General features: G+C 40.9%; 1 protein-coding gene across 6 annotated transcripts in view; it reads right to left on the reverse strand.

Annotated features, from left to right (window-relative positions):
• Positions 1-720: 720 nt before the first annotated feature.
• NDUFAF5 (NADH:ubiquinone oxidoreductase complex assembly factor 5) overlaps positions 721-13,009 on the reverse strand; it is a 47,924-nt gene continuing 35,635 nt past the window's right edge. For all 6 annotated transcript variants that reach the window (XM_089690783.1, XM_089690782.1, XM_089690786.1 and 3 more), the window contains 4 exons: positions 9,004-9,064; positions 8,372-8,455; positions 5,936-6,018; positions 721-893 (listed from right to left, as the gene is read on the reverse strand). In XM_089690783.1, coding sequence (XP_089546909.1) covers positions 798-893; positions 5,936-6,018; positions 8,372-8,455; positions 9,004-9,064 — 324 coding nt within the window. In that variant the 3' untranslated portion in view covers positions 721-797. The remainder of the gene's footprint in view (positions 894-5,935; positions 6,019-8,371; positions 8,456-9,003; positions 9,065-13,009) is intronic.

Raw genomic sequence — 13,009 nt, forward strand, 5'->3', positions numbered from 1 at the left:
TTTTTTAACACTTTGCTTTGCAGGAGAAATAAAGATCATTTCTCCTGCAATGAACAGCTTGCTGTCATGAACCTCATTCTTAACAGCTCAAGATAGCAAGATAGTGATGTCATTGGCTGGAGCTGGTCACATGGTACAGGGTGCTGTGATTGTCATGTATCATGTGACAGCTGTGGGCCAATTACAGCTCACTAAGAAGAAAAGCATTGTTAGCTATGCGATCACATGATCACTGGGTCCTGACCACCGGACACAGCAGTCACGGGTGGGGAGCACTGCTCACCCGCTCGGGTGCGCAGTGCCCCCGTGTTAGTACAACCAAAACAACGTACCTATACAACGCTTTTCCTGTAGCTGCCGCCCTGCCTCAGTACATTGCGGGCGGGTCGGCGGGAAGTGGTTAATCTCCATTACATGAGGGTAAGGGAATTCTTGGTTCATAAAAGATAGCTTGGAAGGAAGATAATATTCTTTGTGGATTACTTTCAACTCAAGTTTAAGTTGCAAGAAAACTTTATTTCTGGAAAGATCAACCAGTATTTGCTGCACTCACTGAAAGTGTTCATTGCATGGAAAATGAAAACAAATGCGGCCACCGCAACGAAAAACTGGTTAGCTGCAGTATATTAAATTTCTGTCCTTGGGTTTAGATATCCTTTAAGAAGACATCATAACACAACAATTTCTCATGCAACAATAAAACTCAAATATTTAGGAGAGTAAGTTTCAGAAAGCATTTATTGTAACAGGCTTTTCTATTATCCAACATAGAAATGATATTGTGAAAAGCGGTCTGTTTAGCTTTCATCTTTCTTAGACTTTGGTACAATTTCATTTACTTTTCCAAGATCTCCAAATGACACCGTTGCAGAACCTCTCTTGGCTGGCTTTGCCTGAAAGTACAAAATGAGGGAAAGAAAATATTTCAGGTCTGTTTGCAATTTTCTAGTGCAGCTCTAAAGCTAAATTGAATCACTACACAATCTCATTCTAGCCAATACGTGCATTCAGTCTGATGCTGCTTTAGGCAATGAAACCCAATGAATTCATTTAAACATAAACAGCAATAAATGTTTGCCTTGTTTATTAATGATGAGCATAAAAGCAAGCCTAACCTGACCCAACACTTATTTATTGCTTGATGTCGTAGCGATAGTATACTACAAGATATATTGCAGGTTCTTACTGTCAACACAGGGATACATTATTCATCTAGAGCAAATATATATGTTATGGAAGAAAAAGAATGGATATCAGAATGTGACTTGATTTTTGGCAAGTATTTGATTTTCTAGGGTGTCTTAATAATGTGGGCCTTTATAGTACCGTTTGCATCCCTGCTGTTAGATGTAGTGTTTTAGATGCTCACCAAGAAAGTGTGAATATTCACAAATCCTCCACAGGTACACCACACACTAGCCATTCTCAACCAGGGTTACGTGGGACCAAGGGTTCCTCCTGGGATTGTTAGGGGTTTCTGAGATGGTGGCTGATTGACCTCCCATCTGATGCGGCTTGCATAGTTCCAGGGCCAACGTCACTTTGCAAAGTCAGCATCATGCCAATAATGAGCTCTCTAGCAGTCTGTAAAGATTCATTTATACTTGACCCATTTGGCTGAACAGGTCGTGTTTGGTGGGCAGTACTGTCCGCTGAATGTGAAATTTTTATACAAAGCATCAATGCGCATGTGCACTGCCATCCACTGCCTTTGAAGCTTAAAGGGAAGCAGTTTTTTTAAATTCTGTCTCTCAGAGTGGGAATGCACCTACAATGTGAATTTCAGACCCCTCCATGATTTCTAAGTGGGAGAACTTGCAAAATCGCAGGGTGTTCAAATACTTCTGTTCCTCACTGTATATGGTATCACTGCGATTGTCAAGAGCTGGAAAATTTATTTTGGGTTGTTTTTTGGTGGTAGGTTTTGGTAGTAACAAGAAACACACAGCTAAATAAAAAAAAAGTTTTTTTTTTTACTATTTTGGGCCAGTTTTCTTTTGACAAAAAAAAAAATAAAAAATCAGGAGATATCCATTATCATTTATCACCAAATGAAAGCCCAATTTGTCCTGAAAAAAACACGGCATAATTCACCTGGATGTACAAAGTAGTTGTGATGATATTATAACCTTTTTGAAAAATATATAACCAAATTCAAATAAATGAATATAAAATAAAATCCAAACACTTAAATATAATAATAAAATTCAAAATAAAAAATATAAATAAAAAAGTCCAATGCAAAGTGTCCCAAAATGTCCCAATATAACCAAAAATAGTGTCCAATAGAAATGGTGTCCAAAAATTGTCCAAATATCCAAATTTAATTCATCCAGTCAGAAGAAATTCCCTTCCGTCCCGTAATACCTCAAAAAAACAAATTCAAAAATCTAGTGCATTACCTTAATACATAATATATTCTCTCCGTGCAAACACAAAAACACAAAAATGTGCAAACACTATATATGTGTATCTCTTCCGTGCACATGTGAATAAACTGTGATCACTCAGTGAAAACTGCAACACTGTGTTCCACCAGCACCAATAGTATTAGATACTATTACCCTCTGTATCCATATACCAGCATCCAAATGAGATCTTCCAAATGTTCCAATGAAAATATTCCAAGGTCCGGCGCTGTGTGGAGCTGTGGAGTCGCTGTGTCTGCCGGGCCGGTGTAGCTGTCCGCCGGGCCCTCCGCTGCTCTCCGCTTCCTCCCCTGCCAACCTGTCTCTGCCCACCGGAAGTGACGAGTTGTCATGAGGCACCTAACCGTTAGGTGCCTCATGACAACTCGTCACTTCCGGTGGGCAGAGACAGGTTGGCAGGGGAGGAAGCGGAGAGCAGCGGAGGGCCCGGCGGACAGCTACACCGGCCCGGCAGACACAGCGACTCCACAGCTCCACACAGCGCCGGACCTTGGAATATTTTCATTGGAACATTTGGAAGATCTCATTTGGATGCTGGTATATGGATACAGAGGGTAATAGTATCTAATACTATTGGTGCTGGTGGAACACAGTGTTGCAGTTTTCACTGAGTGATCACAGTTTATTCACATGTGCACGGAAGAGATACACATACAGTCATGGCCGAAATTGTTGGCACCCTTGATATTTTTCCTGAAAATCAAGTATTTCACACAAAAAAGGTATTGCATTAACACATGTTTTGCTATACACATGTTTATTCCCTTTGTATGTATTGGAACAAATATAAAACAGAGGCAGAAAAGCAAATATGACATAATGTCACACAAAACCCCAAAAATGGGCTGGACAAAAGTATTGGCACCCTTAACTTAATATTTGGTTGCACACCCTTTGGAAAACATAACTGAAATCAGTCGCTTCCTATAACCATCAATAAGCTTCTGACACCTCTCACCCGGAATTTTGGACCACTCTTCCTTTGCAAACAGCTCCAGGTCTCTCTTATTGGAAGGACACCTTTTCCCAACAGCAATTTTAAGATCTCTCCACAGGTGTTCAATGGGATTTAGATCTGGGCTCATTGCTGGCCACTTCAGAACTCTCCAGCGCTTCTTTGCCATCCATTTCTGAGTGCTTTTTGACGTATGTTTGGGGTCATTGTCCTGCTGGAAGACCCAGGATCTTGGACGCAAACCCAGCTTTCTGACACTGGGCCCTACAGTGCGACCCAAAATCCTTTGGTAATCCTCAGATTTCATGATGCCTTGCACACAGTCAAGGCACCCAGTGCCAGAGGCAGCAAAACAACCCCAAAACATCATTGAACCTCCACCATATTTTACCGTAGGTACTGTGTTTTGTTCTTTGTAGGCCTCATTCCGTTTTCGGTAAACAGTAGAATGATGTGCTTTACCGAAAAGCTCTATCTTGGTCTCATCTGTCCACAAGACGTTTTCCCAGAAGGCTTTTGGCTTACTCAAGTACATTTTGGCAAACTGTAGTCTTGCTTTTTTATGTCTCTGTGTCAGCAGTGGGGTCCTCCTGGGTCTCCTGCCATAGCGTTTCATTTCATTTAAATGTCGACGGATAGTTCGCGCTGACACTGATGCTCCCTGAGCCTGCAGGACAGCTTGAATGTCTTTGGAACATGTTTGGGGCTGCTTATCCACCATCCGGACTATTCTGCGTTGCAATCTTTCATCAATTTTCCTCATCCGTCCATGACCAGGGAGATTAGCTACAGTGCCATGGGTTGCAAACTTCTTGATAATGTTGCGCACTGTGGACAAAGGCAAATCTAGTTCTCTGGAGATGGACTTGTAACCTTGAGATTGTTGATATTTTGCCACAATTTTGGTTCTCAGGTCCTCAGACAGTTCTCGTCTCCTCTTTCTGTTGTCCATGCTTAGTGTGGCACAGACAGACACACAATGCAAAGGTTAAGTGAACGTCTCTCCTTTTTATCTGCTTTCAGGTGTGATTTCTATATTGCCCACACCTGTTACTTGCCCCAGGTGAGTTTACAGGAGCATCACATGCTTGTAACATTCTTATTTATCCGCAGTTGTGAAAGGGTGCCAATACTTTTGTCCAGCCCATTTTTGGAGGTTTGTGTGACATTATGTCGAATTTGCTTTCTTTCCTCCCTTTTTTTGTTTTGTCCCAATACACACAAAGGGAATAAACATGTGTATAGCAAAACATGTGTTAATGCAATACGTTTCGTGAGAAATACATGATTTCCTGGAGAAATATCAAGGGTGCCAACAATTTCGGCCATGACTGTATATAGTGTTTGCACATTTTTGTGTTTTTGTGTTTGCACGGAGAGAATATATTATGTATTAAGGTAATGCACTAGATTTTTGAATTTGTTTTTTTGAGGTATTACGGGACGGAAGGGAATTTCTTCTGACTGGATGAATTAAATTTGGATATTTGGACAATTTTTGGACACCATTTCTATTGGACACTATTTTTGGTTATATTGGGACATTTTGGGACACTTTGCATTGGACTTTTTTATTTATATTTTTTATTTTGAATTTTATTATTATATTTAAGTGTTTGGATTTTATTTTATATTCATTTATTTGAATTTGGTTATATATTTTTCAAAAAGGTTATAATACTGTGTTGCTTTCTGGGGAGAAAGCGTGACTTTTTGAGGGTTTTTGGGGTTAGGTGATATACACATATTTAAAAAGTTGTGATGATATGTACGGTTTTACTAACACATGTCAAAGTTGCAAAATTGTGCTTAGGCATTTAGATTTGTTTTACCCTTAGGCGTGAAGGGATTAAACTACAAGATCTCTTTAAAGCAGTAGTAATGTCCAGTTTGCAACTTTTACCTACCTATAATAAAGGTTACCTGTAGGTAAAATGAATATCTCCTAAATGTGCACTATTCAGAAGATATTCCAGTGAACAGCATCCAGTGATGACACCAGCGCATGCGCACTGTGCTCTCAATGGACGGTTTGCTAAAGTATGCCATCCATTGAGAGTGCTGAGCTGCGATCATGCGTGGGAGTGATGTCATCGCTGCTCAGCCAAACGACCAAAGCCTGCAAACCCAAAAGGAAGACTGCGTGACGATGGAATCTCTGTCAGTAATGACAGCGTGCCACTGGAGGGATCCGATCTGTAGGCAAGTCTGACATACTGTGCTAGTATGCAGTGCATACTAATATATTATGGCTTAAACCTGCAGGGGGACCATTTTTTTGTTAAGTTTACAACCGCTTTAATAATATTCCATTTTCCGAGCATTACATGAGTACACAAAACCTTTACAGCAGGACAAATCATACATGATCCTCATAACTATTAATAACACTTTAAGATTATGCAAATACAATTCCCTAATTCAAATAAATTCCTCCATTCTATTGTCACTGAATATTTATAGGGTTTACATGAGCAGCTGTTCAGTACACAAAGTCAGTCTGGGAGCTTCTTTATGATCCACGCTCTGCACAAGAAGCCTCAGTGATTACCTGCGATTCATGAGGTTTCCACCCGATCATATAGTATATCTGGAACGTGGCTGGTACAGAGCCATCCTCCTCCCCGTACATCTCTATGGAAAGATGAAATGTGGTTCAAGGACCCGTGTGTGCAGTATCTCAAGACAACAAAGAACAAACTGATTTGCTGCTGTAAAAGTCAAGACATCCGGGCCAAGGCATATATGATTAGGGTTGTTCTGGAGGGAGACACAAAGATGTCCACTCCAGCCAAGGATATTAATTAATCAGAGCTATTTTTGGTCCATATTTTACATTTGCAGAATGCGGTTATATTCTCTTAGATTTTAAGCTCCAAGGAGCAGGGCCCTCTTAACCCTCTTGTATTGAACTGTATTGTTGCTGTATTGTCTCCCGTTATATTGTAAAGCACTGAACAAACTGTTGGCGCTATATAAATCCTGTATAATAATAATAATAATAATATTCTAGGTTTAACATATACTGATGCACATTAAAACCTAAGTGTAGCTAAAATGTAAAAAAAAAATAAATCAGCATAAGGGACAGTATTAAACATTTAATTCAAAGTGTTCTTTATGCTGGTGTCGGCTGTCATACTAATAATTCACTGCCCCCCTCCTATACCCTGCAGCTGTAATCTTCTGGTGCTGTGGGACTTAATAGAGCCGAGAGAGCTGCCACAGGCACTCATCAAGAGTATTCCCATTCTTTCCACTCCATCTTGTGCACTTTCATAAGCAATAAAAAGAGTTTCTGTCTTCTCTGTATTTAAAATAGGAATGTTATTGCTCTGTCCCTATTGTAAAGATATGCCCCCAATTTCTACTTATGGACCCAGACAGGTACCCGCTCCCACTTCTGGTCCAATCGCCTAGGCAATCGGAAGCGGAAGTTGTCCTCCCTTCCTGTAGTCTTTTGGGACACGTGACAGGTACCAGAAGGCTACAGGACCATTCAGGAAGCGCAGCGCTACTCGCGCATTCGCAGTGGGTAACCAGCTGTGATAGATTGCGGCACACAGTGCCCACACTGAAGATGCCGGCCTCCTGGAATACAGGATGGCCAGTGAAACGAGCTGCGACGGACACACCATGGGACCAAGGGACAGGTAAGTGGCTGTTTTTCAAAAGTCAGCAGATACAGTTTTTGTAGCTGTTGACTTTCATTTTTTGATAGGTTGAGTGGAACTCCGCTTTAAAAACCTGTCAGAGATTCTTATCCATCCAAAAAATGCTTTAGCTTGAGTTCCATTTTACACCTACTTGGCATAAAGAAAACACACATCAGGCTAAAGTCTATAGCGATCAGCTTGTTTCCAGTGAAGAAAAAACGCATCCAAGAGATGTTTGGACTTTGATGTGAGTTCACACAAGGTAGCAAGAGGACAAAAACATTTGTCCTCACTGGCTCAGGTAGGCTGCTCACAACAGACAGGGCTACCCCTCCCAGGGGGTAAAATGGAAGGAGTGCCAGACCAAATAATAAAAGAGTCCAAACTATTTTATTGGTTTATGCTACACAAAAAATGCAATATGGGGGCCAGAAGAAACTCCCCCCTTCATCAAGGCTATGCAACGACACTAATTGCTGGACTAGGAGAATTACTAGCCAGCAGAATCTGTATGAGCAATCAAGATAAAATGCATGCAGATGCTGCTGGCTAGTGACTCTACTAGTCCAGCAATTAGCTCATAATCTTGAAGAAAGAGTTTCTTCTGGCCCCAGAAACGCATTGCATGTTTTTTTAGTGTAAACCAGAGGTCTCCAAACAAAGGCCGGTTTACTGTCCTTCAGGCTTTAGGAGTGTCCGACTGTGACCTGTGAGAATAGAAAATGCCCTGGTGGCAGTGGGCGTAAACATTCTTGGTATCAGTGGGAGGAATAGTGCCCTATCACTGGCATCAGTGGGAGGAATAAAGCCCCATCACTGGCATCAGTGGGAGGAATAGTGCCCCGTCAATGGTATCAGTGGGAGGAATAGTGCCCCGTCAATGGTATCAGTGGGAGGAATAGTGCCCCGTCAATGGTATCAGTGGGAGGAATAGTGCCCCATCAATGGTATCAGTGGAAGGAATAGTGCCCCATCACTGGTGTCAGTGGGAGGAATGGTGCCTCATCAATGGTGTCAGAAGTAGGAATAGCACTCAGAAAGCTGAATAAAGGCAAGCAAAGGGCAACATCCAGCCCCCAGACCTCAGTTTGGAGAACAATGGTGTAAACCAATAAACTAATTTGGGTTAATTTGGCCTGGAGCTCCTTCCATTGGTGCATCTTTCAGTAATTACCAGCATGCTCATTCAGGATCTGAATGATTCTGAAGCCATACACTGCTTAGTTTCACCTATTATGTCAAATATAGGGCATTCCTTGTGACGGAAAGGTGATAACAAAAAAAAAAATACCTGCAAAGGAAAACAGAGTTATACAAGGATATCATGTCACCTTGGTATATGGCTGCAGCTGCTATCATTGAATCCCTGTGCAGCAAGCATCTTCTGTTCAAAGCGCAATTACTCTCTCCCATACCTAAAACACAAATACAATGCAGATTACCATAGCTGTAAGGGTAGATTTAGATGTGTAGCTAGCCACCCACTGATCGCTATTTGTCGGATAGATTTTGCCATGGGTGCAGAGTAAACACCCTAGCCTGCTGCTTAAGGGGGGCATCAGAAACGAATAACTTATATGTAAAATTTTATTTACACCAGACTAAAAAAAGAAGCAAAAATGGTCTTTTTTCCCATTCTTTTTACTACTGAACAAAATATAACAAAAAAAAAACAACAATGCATTTACTTTCAAATACTGGTGCAGGATTTCTCTTACTAGTATATGAGAGACAAAGTTTTGGGCAGCAGACTCTGTAGCATCTGGTCTTCAAATCTGCTCTATTTTCTGGAGAAATGTCTCCAGACTTCAGAGGTACCGCATGCAGGTCACTCATCCATAGACAAGCCCTGCTATGTCAGTGCAGCCAGACATTCACTGCACAGATCTAATTATATCCTGACATTCGGTGTCATTTACACAACAGAGAAAGCAGGCATTTACCATACAAAATATATACTTGCCTTGCAAATCTTTCATTAGTTCGAACATTCCAGGATAGTGAACCTGAATTTCATCCGTATCCTGCAGAAGCAAGAAAAAAGGAGCGAATTACATAACTACAAATGGAGGGACTGAATATATGGCTCTATTTTATTCCATGTCACATCATAGCAGTAAGTGTAAAACAATTTCCTGCTGCTTTGTCTTTAGGAATTATGATCTGGGCTTTGCAGATTGCAGGTGATGAGACAGCCAGCTATATAAATTTATAGATGTGCCATCAAAATCATTTTGACCCTATAAAAAGAAAAAAGGAGAGACCAAAGAGAAGTTAAAACAAAATATTAAATTCCGGCTTTAAAAGGAATATTTCACTAAAAAGAATACTTAAAACTGAAGTCCAGGAATCTACTTCTTGGAAATACCCCAAGTTAAAAAAAAAAGTTAACTCTAAGGTCTCATTTGCATCTGTGTTGATCTGTGAAAAGCAATCCACTGTGGATCACTTTTTACAGAGCGACATGGTAGCAGCTGACAGTCATTCAAGAGGTGATACTGCCGCCTGCTGAATGCCAATTTTTTGTTACAGCTGAGCAGGGATTTTTGAATGGGAATAATGTGCCACATGGTGAGAACCTTGTGTTAGGCTCATGGTTGTGATGCAGCCCCATTCACTTGAATGGGTTGTGTTCAGCATCCTTACTGCCCGCCAAACATGATTGGGGTTATAATGATTGTGATGGAAAGCACTGTAGAACCGGCATGTGTACAACTTTGTCCAGCTACCTTTGCAGTGTAAGGAAGTGGTAAAACCAAGGCTTTAAACCCTCTACATTTACGGCCACCCAACCACAAGAGTAAACTAGGTCTAATTAAGACTATGCTCATTCCACATGGCTGCTGCTTACTGCATAAATCATAGCTGTTCTGAAGAAATATCCTACATACAACACTATACTTCCAGCAATGAGAGGATGAAGAGCTGCAGCTATGACCGTGAAGAGCTCCCATTTTTTATCCTTTCTTTCCTCTCAGCTCATCCTTGTATTTTTTTTTTTTTTTACTGAACACAAGGAGTTTTATGAATGGACCAGGGGAGAAGGGGAGGGTGAATGATGGGAGCTCTTCACCATCACACCCACAGCTCTTCATCCCTGCAGTACTGAAGGTATAGCATTATAAAGAGGAGTGTTATTGACTTGCCAGGTCTACAAAAACAATTTCCTGGAGATCAGCTTTAAGCATACAACAGCCCACTAATTAGATAAGGAAGACAGGCCCACACACGATTCATTTTCTTTCGTTCATCCAGCGGGAAAAAAAAAAATGAACTGAATCACCAAACCACACATTCAATGTGGATGGGGGAATTACTCCTGCTGATCCATTGTATTCTGTCGGCATGGATCCCTCCCCACTGGCAGAAAACAATGATTAATGCTGCCGGCTATAGCTGGCAGCACTGATCGTTCGGAAAAAACCCAACAGGCTGGTTGTATACAAGTCAATCGATAGATCAGTAGTCAATATACACAGCAGAGATGAAAGTTCCTAACTCTGTTACTTTATACTGTACAACCAAATTTTAATATTGATTGTAGCTGGGAAACTAGGATTTTAGCATAAAGTTTAAAATTTGTATTGAGCAAAGAGATGGAGCGATACCTTCCATAGGAAGAAGAATCTTTGCCCTCCTGTAGGATGACGGAGTGCCCTGACAGATTCTGGTGGAAAGCATAAAGAGAAGCTCAGGGAGTTTAGGGCATTTAGGAAATGTGACATAAGGGATGGCATGAGCAGTTTTATTATTTATTTTGGAGGTAAAGCCATTAGGACCGGAAGACTAATTTAGCTGAGCTCACGGCTGCTAGAATCTTCTCTGCTGATATAGGAGCTTTGAGTTCTGATAAGTGAGATAAATCTATCTTCGATAACAAGATGATGAAAAATTATAACTATTCAGTTATAACCAAATTGTAATAAAAGACTCGAAACACGAAAAAAAAATTCAAGCCTTAATTCAAATAAGCAAGCAAACTCTATGTACCAATCTTCTTTACAACACCATGGTCTTATTTCACATGTGGCAGGATTTGCTCAAAAGAGAAGTGCGGGTTTTGAAAAAACAAATGTTCATACTCATCTAGGTAGATGCAGCATTGATCCAATTCTGCATCTGTCCCCTGCCGCCTGAACACCGAGAACTGAGTGATCAAAGACTGCTGATCGCTCAGTTCTCAGGTCCGCTCTGAGCAGAGAGCGGTGACTCTCAGTCACCTGCTCTCTGCTCTGCCATTCCAGCACTCACTGGAGCGCTGGGATGTGGAGGAGGAGGGAGGGGCTGGCTCAGCCTCTCAGTGGTGCTGAGAGGCTGAGCCAGCTGTTGGTCCAGGCATCTAGGCAGATCCTGACATTAAAGTTGGGATCCCTCCAAAGTCTGCACCCGCTGAGTGATGTCAGGCAACAGCGAAATTTAGCCTGCTGTCAGCTGAATACAAGTCACAGGAGTGCAGAACAAAGTACACTCCTGTGACCTATAGGAAAAGTAGGATCAAAAGAGCATTAACCCTACTTCTCCTTTAACAAGAGAAATGTCAAATATCACTGTTAAGAACATATGAAGTTATGTGCACAAGACATATTTAGTCTATAGTAAACAGTGTAATGGCGGCCTGTTCAACAGACCATTGTGCCACTCTGGTAAACATCAAGTCTTTACCACATACTGTATAATGGTCTTCCAACTTGCTTGGCATTAATCATGTGTTTATGGCTTTTGTCTATCAGATGAACTACATGAGAAGCAGTGACATGTTCTGAAGCTGTAGTACCTGTTCACATATATATGCGGATTGGGTGCAGTTTGAACTGCATCCAACTGCATGACATGTGAAAAAACATTGCTTCCTATGGTGCCTGTTCATATATGTTGGGTGCGGATTCAGGTTTTAAAAAGATACATGTCTGATTTCTGAGCAGTGCGGTCCGGTTCAGGTGCGGATTACAGACTATTGACTTCTATGGGAACCAATCCTAAACTGCATATGTGTGAACAAGATAAGATCTTGAGCTAATCCTGTCCTGAACCTGATGCAAACCTGACCTGAACCACTGAACAACTACTGTGTCAATTAGCAGTGAAACCTGAGCTTTAATCTGCACCGCATATGTGAGAATCAGCTCGCAGAGAACAGTGGCTGGTCGCTAGACTTTGCCTTTCTCTTGCCTATAGATGGGCACAAGTGTATCTAAAGCCAAACATTTTATTGACAAGGGAGAGAGGGAAGGAGGAACACTAAGTGCAGTATGGTAAAAAAAAAAGAAGGTTAATGACAAACAGTAGAAATGCATTCACAGGACTAAATAAAGATGAAGCATATCTGCATATCTGAAACATTTTTTTACTTTGAATGTATTATTTAATATTATTTTTAAAAAGGATTGCAACAGTCCGGTGATATCTACAAGCCAAATATAGATTTTGCCTGCAGATTTCAGAACACTGAATTGCTTATTAGTTGTAAGATACAATACATACAATAAAACATGTACACAGTGAAACTATCAAAGAACAGGTTTTGAGGATGCATACTTTCCAGTATGAAAATGAGCCAACTGAATACCTTACAACCATGATATACTTAAAATGATTCTATCATTTTGGTTAAAAGTAAGGGCTTCTTCACAAATGTGGTAGTGACTGCTCTTCTGAAAAACGATCCACACTCGGATTGCTTTTTAGAGGTTTTGCCAGGCATTGAGGAGAGGTTTTAACACCTGTCTACCAGTCTTTCTGTTAATTTGATTTCCTTTGTCCAATAAAGACATGTGCACTGTTCCAGAAAAAATGAAAACTGCAGCTGCTGACAATGAAATTGTAAAATTCTCGCATTTTATCCATATTCCCAGCAGGTAGATAATAACTAGTGCAAAACTCTGAAAAACTCCGAAGAACCAGCAAACATCCTAGTCATCATACTCCTACTGCAAGCAGATAGCACCACCTGTTTTTCATGTGTGGAAGTG

This window comes from Staurois parvus, unplaced genomic scaffold (genome assembly GCF_062004578.1).
Source record: "Staurois parvus isolate SC_StPar_1 unplaced genomic scaffold, SC_StPar_1.0 ptg000543l, whole genome shotgun sequence".
Classification (NCBI taxonomy): domain Eukaryota; kingdom Metazoa; phylum Chordata; class Amphibia; order Anura; family Ranidae; genus Staurois; species Staurois parvus.